Raw genomic sequence first — 25,489 nt, forward strand, 5'->3', positions numbered from 1 at the left:
AGGTTCAACTATCGGTCGGACTCTCCTCTCCAATACCCTGGCATAGGCCTTACCAGGGAGGCTGAGGAGTGTGATCCCCCTGTAGTTGGAACACACCCTCCGGTCCCCCTTCTTATGAAGGGGGACCACCACCCCAGTCTGCCAGTCCAGAGGCACTGTCCCCGACCGCCACGCAATGCTGAAGAGGCATGTCAACCATGACAGCCCTACAACGTCCAGAGACTTGAGGTACTCAGGGCGGATCTCATCCACCCCCGAAGCCTTGCCACCGCGGAGCTTTTTAACCACCTCGGTGACTTCAGCCTGGGTGATGAAAGATTCCAACCCCGAGTCCCCAGCCTCTGTTTCCACCACGGAATGCGTGATGGCAGGATTGAGGAGATCCTCGAAGTACTCCTTCCACCGCCCGATAATGTCCTCAGTCGAGGTCAGCAGCCTCCCACCCCCACTATAAACAGTGTTGGCGAAGCACTGCTTCCCCCTCCTGAGGCGCCGGACGGTTTGCCAGAATTGCTTCGAGGCCAACCGGTAGCCCTTCTCCATGGCCTCACCAAACTCCTCCCAGGCCCGAGTTTTTGCCTCTGCCACAGCCCGGGCCGCAGCACGCTTGGCCTCACGGTACCCGTCAGCCGCCTCAGGAGTCCCACAAGCCAACCACAGCCGATAGGACTCCTTCTTCAGCTTGACAGCATCCCTTACTGCCGGTGTCCACCACCGGGTTCTGGGATTGCCGCCGCGACAGGCACCGCAGACCTTACAGCCACAGCTACGGGCAACAGCATCGACAATAGATGCGGAGAACATGGTCCACTCGGACTCTATGTCTCCAACATCCCCTGGAATCTGGTCTAAGCTCTCCCGGAGGTGGGAGTTGAATACATCCCTGGCCGAGGGCTCCGCCAGGCGTTCCCAGCAGACCCTCACTATGCGCTTGGGCCTGCCAAGTCTGTCCGGCTTTCTCCTCCTCCAGCGGATCCAACTCACCACCAGGTGGTGATCAGTGGACAGCTCAGCCCCTCTCTTCACCCGAGTGTCCAAAACATGCGGCCGAGGGTCTGATGATACGACAACAAAGTCGATCATCGACCTCCTGCCTAGGGTGTCCTGGTGCCAAGTGCACTGATGGACACCCTTATGTTTGAACATGGTGTTCGTTATGGACAATCCGTGACTAGCACAGAAGTCCAATAACAAAACACCACTCAGATTCAGAGCGGGGAGGCCATTCCTCCCGATCACGCCTCCAGAGTAGAAGAGAGTCCAACCCCTCTCAAGGAGATGGGTTCCAGAGCCCACGCTTTGCGTGGAGGCGAGCCCGACTATTTCTAGTCGATATCTCTCGACCTCCCGCACAAGCTCAGGTTCCTTCCCCCCCCAGCGAGGTGACATTCCACGTCCCTAGAGCTAGTCTTATGTAAGGAAATGGTATTTGTGTGACCCCAGTGAGTGAATTTATCAGTAAGATGACCCTCAGTGATATTTTAGTTTGCTTAGGAGGCATAATCTCTTATATTTCAGAAGAGTCCAATGTCCTAAATAGGGATCATAACCATAATCTTTGGAAAAAGGGTCTAATTTGTCTTAAATAAAAGGGGCATGTTAAAAATAATAGTAGTTTCAAATTCAATCAGTGAGGGCATTCATTCTGTTTGAAAAAAAAAAAGTCCTTATTTAAGGATGAATGCTGTACATGCTAGCTATAACAAATTCCTCTCCTAACCCAAACCCAGAAACAACAAGCACCAGAAAATAAACAGGGAGAAAACTTAAAGCTACCATTCCAATGGGACATCTAAAATGACTAAAACTCAGTCAATTATCAGCGGCGAGGCTATCAAAAAAGTTACCTGTGAGCACTGTAATAATTGCAAGACGCTCTGCGGAGCCAAATCTTCAGCTGAAGTTGTTAGAATTTGCATACTGACTGGCCTAAAAGATAATAGTACAACATTTTAAGGACTTATGAAATAAAGAATGTTTTTGTACCTAGAGGTCACAGTTTTCCAATTTTACAGAGAAACCCCAAACATTGAAGCCAGAGTACACTGGGAAGCACGGTGGTTGAGGTATCATGCTGTGGGGATGTTCCTCTTACTTGGTGCTATTTACCATATACAAGGAACCATAGATTCATTTGAATATTTCAAAATACTTGCCTTATGCTGGGGAGGAAATGTCTTTGAAATGAGCATTTCGGTGAGATGACAACTTCAAGCACACCTCTGTGTGGACAGCATTTTGGTTCTAGACCATCAAGATTAACATTATGGATTGTTATGGAGCACCCAGCCCAATCAACAGAAACTTTCATTATGTTTTGATCTAGAACTGAATGAGCAGTGCTCCCAATATGATTGCATTTATGGAAATAAATGTTTTATTAGGATTTTGATCATACTGTTATTCTTTGAACAGAATTGTTGTTCCAAAATGGAAGTCCATAGGGAAAAAATAACAACAGCTTGGTACAAAATAGGGGCAAATAGGCGAGTTGATCTGCAGCCTTATTAGGTGGCGCTTTTGCAACAAACCAGGATTACAAACACTAGTGTAGGATAAGATTATTGTAAATATTATTTCAGTTACTTGCCCCATATTGCCTCAATCCCAATCAATCAACAGAGCACTGTTATCTCAGGATGAAGCTGGCATACCAAACCATTTTGGAAGAACAAATACCAGTGGGAAAGCTTTCCTTTTAAACAAGCACTGTTCAGAATTTAAGCACAAACTAAAAGTTTCTAAAGCCCATCATACTGAGCTATTTTCACAGCATTCTAACCAAACAGATCAATTTAAAATTCACTCACTTGCTTGTCCAGGAAGTAGTGTCGTGTTGTTCTTTTGTTTGTGTTTGCAGCATCAAAAATGAACCTAGATTATCTTAAAATATTAACAACTATGCCAGACTGCTTGAAAGGAAGAGAGATGCAACATTTTTGTCTTCACCAGAAAGCTTTTTTGATCAGTAATGTTCAGTTCTGTATTTAGTAGTAAAAATACATTGCCTTGCAAAAGCATTCACACCCCTTTGATCTTTCACATCTGTTTACATTACTACCACAAACAATGGTCCCGAAATGAGTTGATAAAGTCCACTTGTGTGAAACTAAATCTCAGTATAAATACAGCTGTTCTGTGAAGGCCGAAGAGACTTGCCAGAGAACATTAGTGAACAAACAGCATCAAGAAGACCAAGGAAAAAACTGTGGAGGAATTTAAAGCAGGCTTAGGTTATAAAACGAGATTTAAAGAGTTGCCTCAGAGTGGCAAAATACAAATACACATTAAGGGTGAACAATTTTTGAAAAGAACATGGTTGTGATAATATTGGCAAATATAGAGATGGCAAAATTAGTTACGATATATCCATACCCTTCTCATCTGTGTTTCCAACAATGTGATTTTTGCATTTTAGGTGCTATGAGCTGTCCAGAAGCAGGCCTTTTCTGCAGAGGCATTTCACCTAACAGACTGAATATTACATCTGCATGCAGCGTGTGAACAAATGACACTTAAGGGTGACACACATCAGTGGCATCAGACGTGTCAAAACGATGTCTCTGTCATTTGATTATCAAACAATGGGTAGCAACAGCTTGGCTGGTGCAACGTCCAGCAAACCTTTTTGAACCTGTTCTATTCAGAAGTCTTACGATAGAATTGTCCAAACCTTGAGTCCAATAATCTGTCTAGTCACACTGCAGCATGGAACCTCAAATTTGTGTTAGACAAAGATTAATGTGCTGTAATTGACGAGATTCACCAGGAACACCCCATGTGAGCTCCCTGCCAATTTGTATTGTGTACACCAGTTTTTTAGCATATTTCTGACTTCTGACATCATTATATTGTGATGACTGATATATATTGTGCACCCACATGACAGGTTTGAAAAAACAATTATTTTCCTTCCACATTTTAGAAATCTTATGAAAATACATTGAAGGTGATGGTTGCAACAAGACAAAAGGTGAAATAATAAAAGGCATATGAAAATGTTTGCAAAGCATTGCATTAACCTCTTGTATGTATCCTCACAATGACAGGTGAGGAGACAGATTCAATGGAACAGTTTAGACCCTCAAACTGGCCACCAAAATTCCCGTCCTCCATCTGTTCAACCTCCAAGAAAGACCCCAGGGCCCCTAGAAGCTGGCCGTGAAAAAAAACAAGATGGTGGTAAACTGAAAAGCTCAAGCACAGCTGCCAGGTTAAAGGCAGGATTGGGAATGACCCCTGTGGGTACGATGTCCGCTCACCCTCCGGCCATCCACCTACCGTGGAACAAAGCCAGAGTCGGACCCATGGAAAATGGAAAACAGGGAGAATGTGTGCTTCTGGGGAATGGGGAGGCAGGGAAGTCGGAAAATAAAAAAGGAAGAAACAATGAGGCAATAGATAATGGGAAAAAACAGCATAGAGGAGAATCAGAAATGTGGGCAAGAGACAACAGACACAGCCTGATGAACAATCGGATAAGAAATGCAGCAGTGCAAGGAGAAGGCAACAGGGCAGAGCATGGGGGAGAGCTCCCTGGCTTGGTGACCTCTGGATGGTCTGTCAGTCTGGACGGAGGCTTGGTCATTGATGGGAGTTACTTCCAGACATCCACCGAACCAGCAAATCAAAAGCTGAGCGACGCCCTCAGTCTTATCTCCCTGGCCAAAAGACTGCAAGGGCGCACCAGGGTGGGTGATGAACACTGGAGCGACAGGAAAAGCAGAGACAGAGGAGGCAACAGCAGGACGAGGTACCGCTCTATAGGAAATTTGAGCGTTTCAGCAGCAGTGTCTGCCAGAGGACGCAGGGGGAGGAGCTGGGAGAAAGAAGAGGAGAGCAGGGACAGCATGACCGAGCAAAGTGACTCAGAAACAGGCAGTAGCAGCAATAGAGAGTCTCCATCAGAATTCAGTCTGTCTGACAGGAGCAGCCCAACCTCTTCAGCAACAGCAGAAACAGAAATTAGTGAGTCAGACTCGGAAATGGAGAGGGACAAAAGTCAAGGTGAGGAGGAAGTGGTGACCGATACAAATGAGGAATCAGTGTCTGAGACTGAAGATGAGGGGGCGGAATCAAGCAGAAAAAGGTCAAAAGGTCATAGATATGCTTCAAAAAGTAGCAAACACAGAAACAGCAGCACTGACTCTAAAAGCTCTAGCTATTCAAGTTCTACAGCTCCGAGACCCAAAACATCATGCAACTCACATTCTAATAAAACATCGAAACGCGAAGAAAACAGTGAAGAGGAGGAGGGGAAGAGTGAAAAAGTCAAATCGAGAAAGTCCTCAGTCAGCAGGCGAAGTCCGGGCCACATCAAAATTAACTTTAGTTCGGGTGTGATGGACACCTCAGATGATTTGTCACCCATTATGGAGGACACTGAGGAGGAGGAGAAAAGCAGGCCCCAAAGTGGGGGAAGACATAAAGAAGAAAATGAGGAGGAGGAGGAGGAAGGTTGGGGAAATGAATCAGCTGCTTGAAATGCCAATCAGGCCTTAGCCTTCCTCCTGAGATGAAAAGGTTTGCCGGTGAGATGGCCTGGTTTGGGTGTGCAGTTATTACCTGAGTGGAATCTGTTGCTGTAATCTGTCCTCCATGTTTGCTGTGATTTATGCTCACAGGAACATTACTTTCTAGCATGTCCTCTGCTGCACCGCTATCTCTTATCTTCTGTTCTCCATCTTTTATTTCCCCATAACTTTAATCTCTCTTCTCCAATCAGCTTCTTTTTTTTTAAATCTGTGTCAGGTTAACATCCGTATTTGACAACTTGTCGTTCGTACAAAAAGCTCTGGTGCTGTCTGAACAAGCCTCGGCGGCGGCAGCTGCTGCGGCTCACACATTGTTGTTCACTGATCTCTCAGAGATTTTCGTATTCGTCATTTCTCTTTCTGTGTGCGTCATTCTCCTGGGACCGGTCTGCTCTCCCCACATCTGTTATCTGCAGGGCGAAAAGATGCTGCCGCTCTAGAGAGAAACAGAACATATTCCTTCTCGCATGCTATCAAGGTTAAGTGGAAAAACTGAGGGGTTACACTGTGTGAAAGCAGATTGGATTTATTTTTCACAAGTCTTTTTCATCATGCAAAGTGTTCACGTATATGTGTGTGTGCAGAGAGCAGCAGTGCTGGCTCTAAGCTTCAACAGCAAGAAGGATAAAATATTAACATGTTCTAAATAGCATATCTTCAGAAGGATTCCCCATGTGTTTTATTATAGTAGAAGTCTAAGTATCAGATAAATCATTGGCTGCTATAAAATGCTGGTGATGAATATGAAGTTAACACTGGCTTAAACTCATTTGTGTTGTGCAGTGGATTAAAATTCTACTTTTGGAAAAATGAAAATGGTGGAAATTATGCTTGAAATGAAAAAACCTCTCAATTTTTTGCAAAGGTTGGGTCTCATGACCTGTTCTGGTTAAGCCTCAAAAATCAACAGGAGGGGATGTTCAAAGGCCATATTGTGCCATAGAAATGTTTATGCACTCCATGTAAAACAAAAACAAAAAAAATGTCCACAAGTGTGTTTTTCAAAAAGTCTGGGTGTACATATGAAACATTTCTTAAATACTTGCATTCCCAGATATTATATCCATCTTTAATCAGTTTGAAACAATGAAGTTACATTGAGCCACTCTATGAAGCTGACAATAGTGTCTTTAATCTGAATAATTGAAGAAAACTAGCAAAAACCTAGATGTATAAATGTAGAGACTGTCTTATTTTCTGTCTCTAGTCAGGTTCCACATCGTGTACAAGCCCATATTATGGTAGATCCAACCCCATGCCTGAAAGCTGGGAAAATGAATGTTTCTTCAAATACTTTATTTCTTCTTTTTTTCCTATACTTCCTTTTGCTCAGAGACCAAAAAGAACTACACTGTAAGTCATTATCAGTTTAAAGGGGAAGGGGAAATTTCACCATTTTCACCAGTTATCAGCTAATCATCCCCTTAGTGCTTGTGGTTTAAAAAAAATCAGCTATTGTTTAATCAAAATGCTTCTTGTTCTGCGATAACAATTAGCCATCCTTTTTACATGCAATCTATCATTTGTCTGTATTGTTTTAAATGTTCCACCAGGAAAACATAATTTTCAAAGAGAATAAGTTGAAACCAAAATGATTTACAGTGTACATCATCAAAGTAAACAGAATGTTAACCATTCGGAGTTACAAGTCTTTTTATGTAGCAAGAAATAATCCCTTTAGTGTTGCTCTGCTGCATGTTCTCTATTGTTGAGTTTTATAGGTTTTCAGAGAAGGAAATGCAAGGATAGTCTTCTCTCCTGGCTGTAGCATCACAAAAAATGTCCATATTCAGATGGAGCCAACCTTGTGCATAGGAGCCAAATGCACTAAAACGATCATTTCATTACTCAAAAAAACCCAAAAAGATTTATGTAGTCTAACTTCATCAGTTTAAAAATTATGAAGGAATATTGAGCCATTTGGCTTTACATGTCTCTACGTAGCAGCTAATAGTACATTTAGTGCTTGAATTTCTTATGATTTGGTCTTGCAGCAAAATGCTACAGAACTCCACATGATCTTCACTTTTTCTCTTAGCTGCCATTTTTGTTTCAATCAAAAGCTGACCAAACACCTACTTCAGAACATTTTACCATCTTTTCAGACTATTCTCCTGCTGTGATGTCATTTACATTTTCTTGCTGCACATCACTTAGGCTTTTTAAGACAGTGGAGGATGAGGGGTTTTTACCAAGTGCTAAACATTACTCTCTGGGATGCTGCTCACATTTTAGGAAAAATAGATGAATCTTGCTTTAAATTTTAAGTTTGCTTACCTTAAGGATGCTAATTTCTTTAAAGGTTCATAATCATTAGAGGCTGTAATTTGTCCTTTGGTCAGGCAATTTAGAAATAAGTTCTATTTTTTTTTTACAGTAGATGGAGGAAAAACACTTAAAACAACAGCAATGTCAGATGACATATTAACATTTCACAATTGAAAACAAAACAGTTTTGCACCTAAATTGAATTAACACTTAAAGTGTTAACACTTCATAGCTTTGTTAAAAGACATTTATTGATTTGGTATTTGCTGAAGCAATATTTCACAGCTTCCTATTTGAGAAAAATTATAAATTTAACAGTTGTGTGGTGTTCATATTGTTTTTACTCAGCCAATGTTTCTGGGTCTGGTGGACCCGTTGCATTTTGTGATTAAAATCATGATATGAGTGGAAACAAATGTACAATTAATTTACATTAATTGTATCATTTTTCCTTCAGTAAATAATGAAAAAGGGTCCCACAGACCCGAACACCACACAAGGGTTAAATCAATTCAGGTTTTCTTTTTTTTCTTTTTTTATCAAACAGCGTTTATTCCAGCAAGATGCATCAGTAATTGAGTGTTAAAACCCAATAATATAGACTGATTGAGAAGATTAGCTTTTATGAATGTTTAGATTAGTGGTTCTAAACCCTGGGGTCAGAAGCCAGTTGTAGGTCATCAAAAACTAATTGGGGATCAAAAGTTGATCTAAAAAAATCTAAATAAAATTAAAATAATAAGGCTAATTGTGTATTTTCACTTAATTGGTTAACAGGACACAAACAACATAGTTGTTTGGTGGTAAGGAGCTGAAATGTTTATCTATAGCTGTACAGCTGTTGTATTTTTCTGGAATTTGCATCACTTCTGTAGTTTATTAGTCATTTGTGTTTTCCCTTAGCCTGGTGGTAAAAAGCGACGGATCAAGTTGGTGGTTGACCGAGAGTACGAGACCAGCTCCACCGGTGAGGACAGCATGCCAGACACCCAACGCAGCCGTTTATCCTCTACGCACAACAGCCACATTAATGTTAATGGAGGTATTTATGTGGCCCAGAACGGTTCCATTGTTCGCACCCGACAATCAGTCAACGCTTCAGGCCCTTCCCAGAGTACCAACTCCACAAAGAAAAATATGAAACCAAGTTCTCCTATCTTCAGTTCACGGTTAGCCAGGCACTTTAAAAAACTGGATAGAATGGCTGCCACGTTGGAGGAGAGAGTCCCCATGAACACCCCCGAGACCCTAGCAGGAGGTGGCCGCAACACACTGAGCACATTCCAGAGCTGCAGGAGGGCCGCCTCAGCAGCAGAAACGTCCTCTTTCTCTAACACTGACCACAAAATGCTGAATGTGTTAAACACTCAAAAATCCAGCGTGTCTTTGGGGTCGACCAGCACCAACAACACAGGCCCTGAAAGTGAAGTGTCTAAACCTGACGTGCTCCCAGCTGCACTGGGTATCACAGAGCAGCCTGAGAGCGCATCAGAGAGAGACGGGCCAACAGAAGGCGAGCTCGAGTCAAAGGTAGATGGAAACAGCAACGTTGAGGCTGTTACAGAAGAACCTCTGGACTGCCCCAGTGACATAACACAATCGGATGAGGAAGAGTTGTGGATGGGCCCCTGGAACAGCCTTCACATACCCATGACCAAACTCTGACTGACTCCTACACCACTGTGCTCGTTCCATGTTGCCAAGATCATTTAAAGTTTTTAACAGAATTTCTTTTCATCCTCTGTGAAACTAATGGGGGGTGCTCCAGGACAGCAAAAATATATAATAATTAATTTATATTAGCTAAAAGTGACTTGGCATAATCTTTCACTGGTATCACATAAAAGTTTATTTTAAGTTCAGTGAGAGATGCTGAAAAAACAGCAAATACTATGAGATTTAATTGGCTGTTTGCCAGTTTCAGCATTAAACTGTTTTGCAATGTCTGTGTTTCAATCTGTGCATCCCCTCAGCCTGTCAGAGCTGCAGCACCTTCAGATAACTGGACCTACAGTGGTAATAGCTAATATATTTGACCTTAACAGCGAGGGGATGAAAACTTAATACTACTTAGCAGCCCTTTAAGCGACTGGTGTCTGTACGGAACTGTGCTTGTTTCATTCAGGTTTATGGCCAATGGTGCAACTCATCCTAAATTTGCCTGATGCATTTCATTGACACATGCAGTCTTGTATCGTTCACACTTGCCTTTTTATTCTTGTCAAGCTGCTTGGCAGACTCAATCCAAATAAAGTTTCAATCTGTTGAAAAATGAAGTTCTGGCTGCTGCAGTGCTGCACAAATGTGTCCTCTGCAGAACTGGTTAGACCTGGTGTTTATAAGATGTTACAGCTATTCTCCACTCTTAAAGTAACTTTAACTGCATAAAGTCAAAACAGATTTTTGTAATTAATGGGTAAAATAAATGAATGGTTGATGCCACCTATGATGCTGTAAATTAATTTCATTAAAACAAGAGTTCAGTGGAAAAAAATAAATTTTAGATTAATACAAAAACATACACACCGAGTTATTTTCAATGAGATTAATAACTGTGAAACATTAAGCAGATGTTGGCAGTTAATCTACTCAACCTCTTATGCCATAAAGCAAACCGGCAAATAAAAAGAATTATTATCAGCTTTGATATAATAGTCTGGAACATTGCAAATAGAGATCAGTTAGGTTTTTTTTCCTAGGTATTGTTTTACTGTATTTAGTTATACTTAAACATACTGACTGGAGGAAGGAGTTCTCTTTAGTTTCATGTGGGATCCACTTAACAGAACACATCTCCCTTGTCAAGGATCCTTATGATAAAAGTGGCCGAACTTTTTTATTGCGAAACACATTACAGTAAATTGTTTTATCTGAAGTCTCAAAGGGGAAGGATCATTAACCTAGGGTTTAAAGCTGGTAATTTAATTTGATGACTGCATAATTTTGCATTAAGTGACTCGAAAGACTGAGCTCCACTGGTGCTGATATTTGACACAGAGTGCTTCTTATTAAATGGAAACAGCTGACTGAACCACAGGGTAATATTTTAAACACTTTCTGGGAGGCTGGGAATGTTTGAGAAACTGTTATGGATTCAACCAAATGACCTGATTATGGCACTTATAGCTGTGTCCACTGTGCCATACTGAAGAAGATGGCAAACTCAGCATGGCTCATTAAGCTACAAGCTGGGATGTTAGTAAAACGATGTTTCACCCAAACCTAAAGCTACACAACCATGTTTGCTTTCATATATTAAACATTTTACTAATGGGAATGACACATACAGGCACATACAAATTGAAAGAATATAAGATACCTTTATAATGCCATCAATCTAAACTGATTTTCGGTGGAAAAATAAAGAATTTCAAAACAAATCTGCAACTCTAAATTGTTTTGCAAAAACAGATTTTTTTCCAGGGCTGCATGGCAGTACAGTTCGTAGCACTGTTAGCTTGCAGCAAGAAGGTCCTGGGTTCAACTTCTGGCCTGGGGTCTTTCTGCATGGAGTTTGCATGATCTCCCAGTGCATGCTTGGGTTCTCTCCGGGTACTCTGGCTTCCTCCCACAGTCCAATAACATGACTGTTAGGTTGGTCTCTCTCAATTGCCCTTAGGTATGCATGGGTGTGTGAATGGTTGTTTGTTCTGTGTGTCTCTTTGGTGCCAGTGTGTACCCGGCCTCTCGCCCGTAGACCGCTGGAGATAGGCACCAGCTTCCCCGCAACCCTGTAAGAAAGATGCGGATATAGAAAATAGCAAGATGGATGGAATTGTTTCTAATAAAATGTTTATCTAAGTCTTTTGCTTCCAAACCTCAAACTTTTGGATCTAAATGAAAGCATCGTCTACAAAGGTAAACATTTCTCTTGTGCCTCTGATATCTTTTGTCACATATCGGAAAGCCAGGCCTAGGCAGAGCCTAGGATGAGAGATACAAGATCTATTTCGATTTGTCAATTTTGCTTGAAACAGTTTGGAACCTTCCACAGTCAGAACATGTGGGACAGAAGACAGAGCCGAAGACAGATACTTGTAAGTATATTTTTACTAAGTTTCCATGGTATACCCAATAAGGCCATCCCATCATAAATTCCTGGTACATATAGATTAGTGTAAAAGTTCAAAATTCTATGTTAATATAAAAATACATACATTTTGTTAGCTGCTAGCTTGCTGCCAGTCCTGAGTGCTTGTTGAGGGCTCGTTCCGAACCCCCATGATGCCAACACCAAGCCGTTAGACCGACCCTAACAGAGCTAAAACAGAAATTGATTTGTCTAATTTACTGTCAGACAGTCAGAAAAACTGGTTATGTGTCTTATTATGCAGTATATATAAATATTGTTCAGTTGGGAAAAATGTCAACAAAGCTTTTAGAAAACTTTAGGCTTTAAGCTTTGAAAAATAGCACAGTTGTGGTTACCTCTAATTCTCCAAACTAAGATGGGTCTGAATATCTTAAAATAGAAATACTTCAGTAGTTAGCATTCTAAAATAAAATGTATTTACATAAACACACACTCATATGCAGCTTAATTTAATACTTGCATTTTATTCAGATTGTCTATGTGACACATCCATCATCAATTATCCATTTAGGAATTCAAGTAAATAGACATGTGCTTATGACAGATCGTGGGTAGTAAATAATATACTCAATGTTTTATGGAAATAGTGCTAAAGATGCAACACAGCCAACAATAGGCAGACACATCATGTTCTGTGAATATAAAGAATACATCAAATGTAAATAAAATGTTTTGTCTACATTAATGAAACATATGACAATACCAGATGCTACTGCAGGGTAACATGCCACAAGAATAATAACTACACTAAATATTTTACGCAAATAAAAATATTTACAGGCCTAAATAAGTTTAAGTCAAGTTAAGGGAGCAGAGGGCACCCCATGGCTTACTGAAATAAATAAAAAAAACTTCTTACATGAACTTGTACAGAAACAAAATAACTGCCATCCAGGGCTTCACATTTAAATAAATAACACACACAGTTCTCTCAGGATGTAAAAATAACAAAAACATTACATTTAGAAATAAGGTCTACAGGTCAGGAAGAAGGAAAGCAAAATGTGAATGTGAGAAAAAGCAGATCATTCACATATTTTACAGTTTAACAGAAACACTTCCTACCTGCACTGTGCACTAACATCACTTTCATCCATGCAAAGGAAACTGAAGGTAATGGTCATTGGATGAAGTATTATCTTTTGCTTAACATAATGGTTTTTCTTTATGTTTAAAGTCTAATCCATCATAATAACAGCAGTCTGATAAAAAAGATGAAAGCTTCATTATCACTGACATGATGTTGTGGTTTCCCGGATCAGTGTTACCTTAATTACCATGAGCCTCTGGGACCAGACTCCCCCCCCCCTGTCAGATGATAATCAGTGCGTGTGAATGAAATCAGTTCTGACCAATTACAACAATACTTCAAGGCCGACAGTTAAATATGTAAAATAAGTACATTTTAAATCAAAAGAGTGAAGAGACACAGCTTCAGTATTGCACTAAAATTCAAACTAGTTACTTGGCACTATGCTAATTCAAAATAAAATAAAAACTAAAGGGTAAAAGGTCAGGTTTTTTTTTGTTTAAACACTTCTGAGTTTATATCAGTACAGGGTTTCAGTCAGTAAAATGTTGGAATGTGAGTTAAAAGTTGCACAAATTGACTTCTTTCAAATGCAAACTGTGCTAGTAGAAATTTAACCAGAGGAACTCACAGAGGAGATACTGAATGATTTGTTATAGAAAACCTGATTATTTAGCTTTTTATTCAGCCCTTGTATATTTTTATACCAATTTAAGGTTGAATTGGGCAAGTTTTGGTAAATGGATGTTCTTCTGAAATACAAGCCATTTTTTGTGGACAAAAACAGATGAATGAAACCTAAACTTAATGACATTTTCATTTCATTTTTAAATTAAAAACAAATTCCCTGGGAAAGAAAAGCAAAAAATGCTCCTGTTCATATTCCCAGAAAGGCACATAACTTTGTGACAGTAGGAGATAGCGTTTCTACTGTATGGCCCAAAAAACATAATTAGATTAACAGGAACACAGAAAATAATTACACATCTAACATTCTGATGAGTTTGTATGAGGATAAGACAAATTTTTTATTGCATGTGGGCCTGATGTTGAAATCACTTACAGCTAATATGTGATGTCATCAGGTGATGCATACTGTACACTTTGCCAGCACAGGTTCAGGTGTAAAGGGTGACAGATTATAAGATTTAAGTTTAGCAGTGAATTTGTGTTATTTCAAACATACAATTTTTTAAATTGTCTTAAGGGGTTTTTGAGAGAAAAAAGAAATTAGAAAAAAACTAATATTTTTTGTACTTATTTTTCTGATAGGAAAATGCACTTGCCATAACATACACACATGTAGGTCATTCTGTCATCCATATTTAGGCAAAAAATAAAATATAATTTGCCTTTTTTTGCCTGAGCTAAATATTGTTTGATTTCATGTCTTAATTTCACCAAAACATGGCAACCCTTTTGGACCAGAGGGACAAACCATCGTACTTACAAATGAAAGATCAAAAATACATTTAATTATGTTCTAAAGCAAAAAAAAAAAAAAAAACAAACAAAAATGATATAAAGAAATTTTCCAATGAGGAAAAACTAAAGGAACTAGGGCAAACTGGCCCAAAGTGATTCTAGTTTCAACATCATTCAAATTTAAGCTTAGATGGTATATTGATATGAACAACTCATAAAATTGATCTCACATTTTCTTCTTCTTAAATAATAAAAAAACTTGGTTGAAAATAAATGTAACACAAATGGTCAAAATAAAGAAAACAAAACACATTCTGACCATCTAACAACAGCAAAGGAAAAGACGTGCAAAATGCTGTTAGGAGAATCAAATCCCAAATAATCTATGAGCTGAACTGCTGCATTCGAAAAAAGCATAAAGTTTGACTATCGACTATCCACTTACGATCTTTGTCTCCTGAGATCGAGGAATGGTGGGAAATGGTGGAGTGAAATTTCAGACCAGGTATGTACAGATTTTGTTGGACCTAAAGTGTTTTGCATTAGTTACCGAAATGATAAGTAACAAGAGATGTGAGCTCTTACATTTTCTGTGCAACAGCGTCAATCATCCTTAAAAACAGCTTCAAAATTAAAATTAGAGACAGTTTTGCAACATTCTTCAGCCACATGAACCTTAAGCAACAACTGTAAAAAGGTTCTGCAGTTACTCCTGAACGGAGACCAATATTGCACACCTATGCTGTTTTAGGATGCTGTCATGTTGCCTTTAGTGCAGGTATGTTAGTGTTCAACAAATTGCCTGGAGCCTGGCAGTTTCCATTAGTGAATAACTAGATAAAGTGGAAAACTTTACTGCAGTGCTTCAAACTGTGCTCTTACAGCACTACAGAACTGAAACGGTAAGAGAAGAACCAAACAAGCCTGCTTGTCTGCCTCTTTCACAATGTCTTGACTCATTAAAGGAAGAATGAAATCTCCTCACATACAATTTCCTTCAGTTTAATTAAGATCTTTCTTCATCTGTTACTATTAAGACAACTCGGTGGATAGTTTGTGGCTCTTCATACAAGAAAACAATCATTATCCGTTGAGCAGCTCATTTAGCAGTTTAACCTTTTACTGTCCATTGAACGTCCCTCAGGGATTTTTTTCCTCCTGCTCACTAGAAGCACAGGAAATACTTTAGTGCTATTTAATGTCCCTGAAAACTGCGTTTCAAAACAGCTGCCCGTGGTACTCTGGACCCTCTATGGAGCCACAACAATCACTATAAACCAAGAGGAACCGTATTGGGCACTTGGTAGATTCTAAGCTTCCACCATTCAAGCAAGTGACGAAACAAGGTTGGTATCCGCTCGCTCCACACTAAGAAAAATCTACCCAGAAATCCACAACTTCTCCCCCTGAAACACTTCAGACCTTGTGGAAAAACAGGGGAATCCCCCATGTTTAGTAGTCTGAGCAAGTTTTCCCTCCTGGAGCTCATTTGTGGACCTTCCAGTTCCTAAGGAGGTGAAGCTTCAAGGCTTGGAGGGTCAGAGAGCAGTTGGTAAGGTGGAAAAGTTGGAGATCTCCATCAGAGGAGGAGGAGAAAGAGGAGCCCTGGATGAACCTTCCAGTCTCCACCCTACCCTCAGTCACCCATGCCTTCAGGCCTGCAGCTGCAGAGAGATACCCTGCAGAGGACATAGTTTGACTTTCATTTTACATTTAGACCAAGAAAATAATGAGTTGAAAGAATCAGAGGTCTCACATGGAGGCACTAAAATCAAAGCAACACAATGGACAATGGATTGTTGCTTCCAGGTGAAACTGTAAAAAGTTGTTGCTTTTGCTTATTAGTGTCCTAGATTTGATTTTAAGTTGGTGGAATGAAGATGGTTTTATTCAAGAAGTCTGAATTAGGACAAAGCACATATGAACTTCTTTCATACCACAAATCCCAACAGTGTGATTTTAAATGTTAGGATTTTTCAACTGAAAAATGTTTCATGCTGTATTGTAAATTCCCAGGATACATACAGGAAACTCCACACTTAGTGGGACACCAAGTAAAGATGTGTGAAAAGTCTTAACATAAAGATATCACATGAAAAGGAGGCCTATTTTTCTTAGCAAAAACACAATGTAGACTGGATGAGGAACCACGCACAGTTGGGACAATAAGGGAGGCAGAATATAATTAGAGCTCGCTGTTAAGAGAACTGCAGCAGCGAGTGGCATCTTGGTGTAACAAAAAATTTCTGTGGATCCTTTCATAAAGTTGAAGCATCCAGAGATGGATCTTTAAACTCCTTTGCATAATCTGTCCAGAGTCCTGGAGGACAGAACATAGCCAGGCATACTTGACTCCGCGGATGTACACGCGGATGTCCTCTGGACACGCAAGGCTGAACTTTTACGACCGCGTAAACTGTTTGGCGGGAAAAGGTCTCCACATCAAATTATTTATATGTTGCACTCTGCTGCGAGCAACCGGTATCGAGTACGCGCAGTGTTCACTACTGTTCACTACTTTGTGCCGCACTGACAGGTGTATTCCCCTTCTTCACCCCATCCCTATTGTGGTTAAATGTCCTTTAATACCACCTTCTTTTGTTTTTCCAAAGCTACATGGAAAATTAGCTCTGCCTTCCCATCTGATGACACCATGGCAAATAGTGTGGGAAATGTAGAAATGTGTCACCAGAATAGTAGGACATTAGTATGCTCGAATATAAAACCTCAAACATCTGGGGACAGTGCATATGGAGTTCGTTCAGCTCACAATACTACGTTGTGGCCTTTAGTCCTCTCTTCTGCTCTCTTCTCGTCAGGTCACCCCAAAGGTTTTCTATAAGATTTAAGTCTGAAGACTGAGATGGCCATTGAAGAAGGCTGATGTCGTGTCTGGTGAACCATTTCTGTCTTGATTTAGTCAAATCTCAATGATGTATTGTAGCTTTCCAGCAGAGGCCATCTGATTTTTATTGAAATGGTCCAGATATTTAAAACAACAAGGCTCTCAGGGCCTACCACACTACCACAGAGTCTCCACTATGCTTTAAAGAAGGAAAAACATGTTTTTCTAAATTTTGGCACTGTTTTGTATCTCTTCTTAGAAAATGAGCCCTCTTTGATACTTTTCCAGATTATTTAATCAATGGAAACAGAGAAATGTGAAATGTGATCAATAGAGTTGATTCATTTAAGAAAAATTAAAGACTAATCATGAAGATACCAGCTTTTTCTCAGACAGTGACAATGCTACAATGTTTGCTTCACACCAAACATATCGAAAGGTTGTTATTGAGACTTGGTAACCCTAAGATGCCACGGTGTGCTGCAGTGAGCTTTGGAAATTATTTTACCTCCTTTAATGTCGTGCTTACTGGCTTATTGGTGGCAGGTCCTCGTCAAGCCTAGAGGCCATAGGCTAAGAGAAAAAGGACCTGTGTGTCACATGCTATTTATACCCCGGGAAAATAGGATGATGTAAATAACTCATTAGAAGTTTAAACCTCTGATCAACTTAAAATATAAATAAAATAAAGTCTTTATTTTGTAAGGATTGTTAGGGAGGCCAATAATTGAGGGGCTCAACTGAAATAACAAATCTTTTTCAAAATTCGTTTGTTTCAAATTTGTGATTTATTCATTTTTAAGGCTTTTTACACATCTTTATCACTAGTGTGGAAGCTGCTGTAAACCCTTAGTAATTTCTCTGCTAACACTCAGCTCTCTGTTTGTAATGTTAGAGGTTACAGACAACATAGAGTACCTCTGTTGCCTCTCCATGCACAGGCAGCAGGCAAAGTGTAAGCCTCACTCCTGGAGCTCTGTCAGAGCCACACAGCATGCAGCTCGCTCGTCCTTACTCTGCGCGGGACCGTCCGCTGCCATGCCCGTCGTCATGCTGCGGCTGCGACTGGTCAGCTTCTTCAGCTCGCTGGCAAAGGAAATACCTTTCTTTTTGTCCTCCCGCACCAACTGGAAGAAGAAATGGATTTGTGTTAATGACAGAATCTAATGAGAAATGTCCCAAATATTTATTTTATTCTCCTCAATATAAAGGCAGGCCCCAAACAAATGTGGTTGCTATTCTTTCATTCTTTCCAGTTTTTTGGAATCTGATTTATTGACAGTAATTTATTTATTAATTTTGCTAACGTTATGGATACAATTATATTAAAAAGACCTTAAAAATAAGTTCAAGCTTTATTCAGCAAGGTTTATTTCCAGAGATTTACAGCAAAAGGTGTCATGCAAATAATCATAAACAAATAAATTACAGAGAGACAGAAAAAAGGCAGTTTACAAGCTCATTAAAACTGCATGATAAATCACAATAAAAGCACAGAAAAGCAAAGCACAAACAAGATGCTAAAACAAAAGGCAGCAGCGACAGGTACACAAAAGCCATCATCAATGTTAAAACATAATAGTGAGTGTGAACAGCATGTTAAGGCATGAAACATGATTTACTTTATATGAGAAGAAGAGGCACAAGGATGAAGTACACATGTAGGAGTTGCACATTTATTCCTCTAATAAAACAACAACACTGGGAAAACAATTGAGCAAAGACAAAAATATTACTTTCAAATAAAACACTAAAAGCTAAAAAACTAAAAAAAGTCTTTCGTTTTGGAAATATATTATTGTGTCTAGAGCTACCTGCTCTTTGAGTTTAAGAATGAACTTTCCAGCTCCCCGCCAGCGGTTCTGAGCTTGGTAGACGCACTCGTGGTCTAGAAGCACCCGCTGAAGGGGCTTGGTGGTGGACGACTTCTTAGAACCAGCGTCCCTTGCGACCTCCTCCACCAACACATAGTCACAGGGATTGGGATTGCACAGAATACTGTAGGAATACTTTGCCTTTGACAGCGTCTACTCAAAAAAAAAGAGAATATACCAAAAACATGATAAAAAAATCATAAAACTAGGACTCTATGACTTACTTCAATAATTCTTCCAAGAGGCTCACCTGCTGGATGATGTCCTGTGCTGTGCTATACCGTGGGGCTTTGATCACAGTGTGAGGCTGTTCTGGTGAAACCTCATGGACCTGGACAAAGAACATCTCATCCTCTCCTCCACTACCCCCACCGCCTCCTGCTCCTTCTTTCCCCCCCACTGTTGCCTCCTCCTCTCCTTCCTGAACAGTGTGTTTGTTATTTAGGTTCTGAAACAATAGAACCAGGAAAAAACAGACTTTAAAAAAAAATAAAATTTATTTATTCAGGTACATCATTAAATTACAATATGATTGAAAAGCTTGTTCATTTTTTTTTTTTTTTTTGTGTGATCTTAACAAAACTAAATGTTTCTCCCTGGGTAGAAGGCAAATTATTAGAACCCTTCTTGCCCATTACACATCTGGGTAACAGGGGGAATATTCCTTTAAAACTTGTCCAGGTCTTGACCAAGAGTCAGAGCCTAATAGTAGAAAATCCTAAATCACCTTTGTCCTCAGTAGAAACTTTACTATAATTTTAAACTTTTAATCTGATTAGCAGGACCTTTTAAACTTTTATCATTTTAAATCTTTGATAGATTTGATTTTAGGCCTTTTGTTATATTTTGCTTTAATTTGTTTGAGCTATTAAGCAAATTTAGATAAATATGGATTACAGCTACAAAAAAAAAATGGCATCAGCGTGGCATAGAGGCTGCCTGTTGCTCTGCTAAGGTGTTAAGGAAGCCCAGGTTTGCAGCTTTCAGCTCATCTGCATTGCTAGCTCTGATGTCTCATCTTTCTCTTGACAATACTCCATGGATTCTCCATAGGCTTTAGGTCAGGCCAGCTTGCTGACCAACCATGCACAGCAATAACAAGGTCAATACACCAAGCATGGGCACCTTTGGCAGTTTGGGCAGATGCTAAGCTCGCTGGTCTACCTTTACCTGCTACAGTTTTTTCTTCTACCCAACTTTCCATTAATATGCTTGTATGTAGCACTCTGTGAACAATCAGCTTCTAATTTCTTAAAAAACTGATATTTGAGTTTTTATTATCTGTAAGCCATAATATTCAAATTTAACAACAAAATGCATAAAACACATAATTCATTTTTTTTTTTTTTACTAAATTGCTAAAATGCATTACATTTTTGATTATCTCACACATTGAGATGCATTTGTATGAGATAACCACAAGAGGGCACTAAAAGTCTATATTGCATAATGAGAATGAAGCAAAGCTGCTTAGTTTGTTTGTACCTCCTCTCTTGTTTTAAGGCAGATCCTCCCCACATATCCATCCTTGGTATCCCAGCTGCTGACGAGCCTGACCACCTCCTCCTCAGGGGGAAGGGGCCGATACTGAGCACAGCGTTTCACCTCACTGCGCTCCTTGAGAAGGGGGACTTTTTCCTCACACAAGAAGTACTCTGAAGGGTTTCCTCCAGATGCCACAACCTGAAAACGTATAAATGGCAAATATGTGTTCATTTATGAGATAGACAAGGAAACATAAAATATTTTCTTTAACTTTTGCTTTAGTTGCATAATAAATCTTCATTTATGCACGACATACCATGTCTAGCAGCTGTTTGGCGGTGGTCTGCTCTGTAACAGAGAAGACTTTGAAGGGTTCTGGACCAGGAACTCCATGCACTGTCACCCTATGCTGCTCTGAAACATGCTTCTCCTCTGAACTGAACAGCTGTGCAGAGAGCAGGACATGCATAGGGCAGCAGGTTATGAAACTTCCTGACATGACATTTCTGCTTTAGTCGACACTCTCCTCAGATTGAGAGAAAGTTAAACCAAAGTGAGTTTTGATGTTGCTGACTGCTCCACCAGGAGGTGCTTTGAACCTTCCTGGGTTGCATTCAATCAAATTTTAAACTTTAATGAGGATGTGTCATTATAAAAGCTTTGAAGTTTTACAAGTGCACTTAAGCGATCAAATCTTGTTTGAACCTCTGCAATCTCAACACCAGACCTGAGCAAGTCTTACCAAAGATGAGGGAGTGGCGCCCCCTGTGGGACCTTCCTCTGTTCTGTGGCTGTAGATAAATAAGCTGGACACTTCAAGAGGTTCATTATGCTGCGTTCTCAGCTGAACGTGTCTGTAACCTACAACACAAAACAAAAATGATATTCTGACTGGATATACTCTTCCTTAAAATTATATATTTACTAAAGCATTTATATCACTTGAACATTTTCACATTTTGTTACATTACAAATACAAACTTCAGTGTGTTTTTTACTGGGATTTTAAATTGCCATTTAGATTTAGATCTCAATTTTGACTGGGCTATTCTAACACATGAACATGTATTGATGGAAACCAATACATTGTAGCTCTGGCTGTATGTTTATGGTCATTCTGCTGCAAGGTGTTTTTCAGCCTTCAGCAGGTGTTCTTCCAGAAATGTCCTCCATCCACCTTCTTACCCACTATGACCAGCTTCCCTCTTCCTGTTGAAGAAAAGCATTTCCCCACCAACACCAAATTCCATGGTGGGGATGGTGTGTTCAGATGGATGTGAAGTGTTAGTTTTCCACTACACTTTTGCATGTAGTACAAAAAGATTAATTGTGTGGTGTAGATGGCTTGACAAACTCTGAATAGAACTGCCTGTGGCTTTGTTTTAAGAATGAATTTGTTCTTGCTATTCTTCAATAATAACCAGGTTGAGGCGGTAAAGATTATTAGTTGTGCCAACATATTCTCTGCCCTGATGTGTGAATCTCTACACCTCCTCCACAGTTACCATAGGCCTATTTGCTGCTTTACTGATTAATGTTCTCCTTGCACAGCCTGTAAGGTTGGGTTGAAATCTTGGTAGGTTTGCAGTTTTGCCAAACGGAGCTCTGTGAGATGCTATATTGCTATATTTTTTTTTATAACATAGGTTTGCTTTAAACCTCTTCACAATTTTATCCCTGATCGTTTCTGCTGAGTTTCTTTATCTTCTTGAAGCTGTTTCATCACTAATTTTCTTTAACAAACCTCTGAGGTCACAGAACAGCTGAATTTATACTTAGATTAAATAAAACACAAACTATTATTAATTGCTTTATTACAATGTATTTCATTTAGGGGTATCAATCTGAAGGGGGCTTAACTCAATTGGCTGCCATATGCCAAACTGATTTTTGTTTGTAAAACAAATCATTTTCCTTCGGCTTTACAATTACTATACCTTCTGTTGGTCTGTCACTTAAAATCCCAATAAAATACATTGGTATTTTTGACTTTACCATAAGAAAATTGTAAAAGGTGTATGAATACTTTTGCAAGGCACTGAACATCTTAGATTTCTCATTTTATTACTTGTATGGTGTGTTTGACTCCAACCTGGTTTGAGGGCTTTCAGGGGCAGAGTTCTCTGTGCAGTGATCTGAGAGCTGTTGTTCTCCACCACGGCAAATCGCAGGAAACACATCTCCTCAAAATGCACAGTGAACTGAAAGTGCTCGTTCCACATCGGGTTGAGGGTGTTGCGGTGGATGGGTTTGGTACGGAAGTGGTAGGTGTCGACTGATATTCCCAGAACGTCTACCTCAATGCAGGGACTGCCGGAGCTGTTACCCGGACAAACATTCTGTCCGGAAACCAGCTGAGAGGAAAGCATAATGTGAGACACTGTCATTTGTTTCCTACATATTTCATTAGGCACTACATAACAGGTAGGTCTGAAAGTCCTGGTTTTGCGATCACTCTGACCTGCAAAAAGGGATTTACCTTTTTTTAGACCTCCACACAGCCATACACTGTGATTTTTGTGTCAAGTCACTCCTGTTTATACTCTTTGTTCTGGTAAATCAGTGTTTACGACCAGGCTAAAAGAATGCTGGCAAATAATACTTTATTAACATCAGCAACAACTTCGAAAAAGGCCAACTGCATCATCTTAATCCAAAGAAGGCAATACAGTCAGGAGTTTTGGTTGTATTTACTTTACGGACACCGGAATAAACATATCCACTGGAAGATCCTAAAGTAAGATTTGATGTATGTATAGGCAAATTCATTAAGAGATTGTTGTAGGTATGTTGGTTGAAGATATCAAAAGTGCCATAAAAAAGATTTGTTTTGCATTTAAATAAATTACAAGAAATTCAACAGTTTGTTCTATTAAATGTGAAACATGCAGGAAGGATTGAGAATAAACTGAGGAAAGAAAATGTTCAATGATGAGAAGGTGATTGTGAGTAATGTTTAAACTCACGGTGACGGAATAGACCGCTGGGCTCATTTTCTCCAGATCTCTTTCCGTCGGACAGAACTGCTGATAAAGTGGACAGCTACGGTCCCAAAGCACCGCAGGCTTCAGGACATAGCCACAGCCACCATTAGTCTCAAACAACGCTGTGTTTAACTGCATAGGCAGATCTGAGGAGGAGAAAACACACAAAACGTTTAACACAAAGAAGTAGCAGGACAAATAGCAAAGGTGTAGGAGGAACTGACATGAAACAGTTTGTGGGAAAAGGCAACAGTCTTGGCTGACATTAAGGAGGTTGAGGGATTTTTCACGAAAACAGAATGTGGTCAGCATGTAAACTACTCTTATGACAGGATGAGACTGTCTCAGTGAGTTTAACAATGCCATTCTCTCAAACTGCATTAGAGTGAGATATTATGAAAAGCAAATGTGTGTCACATTTATTTTCATCAAGGATGAATTTTTGCTTTAATCAAGTTGATATAGCCATGACTAAAAATGAACTGTTTTAAAAAAGACAAAAAACAATGCTCAGAAAAACTACTCTCCCTTTTACAGACTTCGTCTGTTTTTTGTCACATTAAATGTTTCAAATCAAACAAAAAAAAAAAAAAATGGCATCAATGGGAGAGTTTTGAGGCAACTACTGCTATAAATTGAATTAACCATGAATTTTGCTCTCTAGCACATCTTGAAGAAGAATGTCCCGGTATCAGTTTGTGACCAGCTCAAGCAAATACAAGTTATACAGCAGGACAATATTTCCAAGCACCCCAGTGAGTCTAACTCTGGGCGGCTCAAAGAAAAAAAACAGAATATTAGTTTGGGGAGGCTCAGATAATAATGAAATGATGGAACATGAGCTACCCCAACCCTCATATGTAGCTTAATGAAAACAAGTCTGCAAAGAAGAGCGAGCCAAATTTCCCCCACAGCGATGCAAATGACTCATGGCCAGTTATCGCAAATGCTTGATAGCAGTAGTTGCTTTCAAGGGTGGTACAAAAAAGTAAAAGTAGAAAATCTGTAAGGGGGCAAATACATTTTTACAACACTGTAACCTTTTAAATCCCTTTTCTGGTTCCATAGTTAAAGAAACTGCATGAAGCTTTAACTGTGTTTCTGGTGAAATTTCAAATAAATGATTTGATAAAATCACAGATATCAGAGTTACAAACAATGTGGTTGTAGACTGCAGCTGCACTGCATAGAAACAAGACAGCAAAAAACAAGAAAACAGAGACAGAATGACAAGGACACCTAGATCAAAGCACTAAGACTTTTATAGAAAAATAAGTAAAATAAGTGGAGTACAGTGAGATTAACAATTTCATAAAAAAGCATTAAAAGAGACTTCTGATTGCTTCTTTTTCCTAAATGTAGCACTATCTGAACCTAAAGGCTTTGAAGCAATGCAAAGATGCTGAAAACTTAAAGACCTACTATTATGTAAAAAAGATCAAGCCAAGTTGTATCTTATCGAGTAGAAGGCATTTCACCTGTATTATGTATGTTCTCTGGCTGAAATGTACCCATTCCGCTCAACACAATGTTCTTACCATCTGTCTGATAGTTGAGCGCCACCAGCTGTATTCCATGCAGCCAGAAGAGCAGAGGGTTGGGGTTCGTGGAGTCGATTCTGGTAGCGGCTGGATATGTCCTGAGCAGCTGGCACTCCGTGTGCTGGATCAGCTTCTGAGAATAGCGCCGACACAGTCGCTTGGCTGCATTCTCGTTGACGGACGAGATGTGGTAGCATTTCGGTGTACGGATGATGGCGCTGAGCGACGTAGGAGGGTTGAGCATGGGCGACGTCTGCTGTTCCTCCCAGCTAAGTCGTTCAGATCCACCTGCAGAATGGGCAAAGATAACTATCTAAATCAGCATATTTAGAGTAGTTTCAAACACACTAATCCAATCAATCCTAAATGTTCTTTTCAATTTAAAAACACACGTGCTAATGATAGTTTGG

The 25,489-nt window shown here is 39.8% G+C and overlaps 2 protein-coding genes across 4 annotated transcripts in view; one reads left to right on the forward strand and one right to left on the reverse strand.

Annotated features, from left to right (window-relative positions):
* Positions 1-10,248, forward strand: part of LOC124874972 (protocadherin-15-like) — a 346,908-nt gene extending 336,660 nt beyond the window's left edge. Inside the window, exon 40 of the mRNA XM_047376690.1 lies at positions 8,706-10,248. Within this exon, the coding sequence (XP_047232646.1) occupies positions 8,706-9,467 (762 nt within the window). The 3' untranslated portion in view covers positions 9,468-10,248. The remainder of the gene's footprint in view (positions 1-8,705) is intronic.
* Positions 10,249-12,339: 2,091 nt separating this feature from the next.
* The window catches only part of plce1 (phospholipase C, epsilon 1), a 131,991-nt gene continuing 118,841 nt past the window's right edge, over positions 12,340-25,489 (reverse strand). For 2 of the 3 annotated variants that reach the window (XM_047377258.1, XM_047377257.1), the window contains 10 exons: positions 25,077-25,367; positions 23,521-23,684; positions 22,647-22,908; positions 21,297-21,415; positions 20,871-20,999; positions 20,555-20,752; positions 19,320-19,517; positions 19,010-19,222; positions 18,211-18,322; positions 12,340-16,029 (listed from right to left, as the gene is read on the reverse strand). In XM_047377258.1, the coding sequence (XP_047233214.1) occupies positions 15,836-16,029; positions 18,211-18,322; positions 19,010-19,222; positions 19,320-19,517; positions 20,555-20,752; positions 20,871-20,999; positions 21,297-21,415; positions 22,647-22,908; positions 23,521-23,684; positions 25,077-25,367 (1,880 nt within the window). In that variant the 3' untranslated portion in view covers positions 12,340-15,835. Of the gene's footprint in view, positions 16,030-18,113; positions 18,323-19,009; positions 19,223-19,319; positions 19,518-20,554; positions 20,753-20,870; positions 21,000-21,296; positions 21,416-22,646; positions 22,909-23,520; positions 23,685-25,076; positions 25,368-25,489 lie in introns of all 3 variants that reach the window. The other variant, XM_047377259.1, reaches the window with a different exon arrangement.

Source organism: Girardinichthys multiradiatus, chromosome 10 (assembly GCF_021462225.1).
Source record: "Girardinichthys multiradiatus isolate DD_20200921_A chromosome 10, DD_fGirMul_XY1, whole genome shotgun sequence".
Taxonomy (NCBI): domain Eukaryota; kingdom Metazoa; phylum Chordata; class Actinopteri; order Cyprinodontiformes; family Goodeidae; genus Girardinichthys; species Girardinichthys multiradiatus.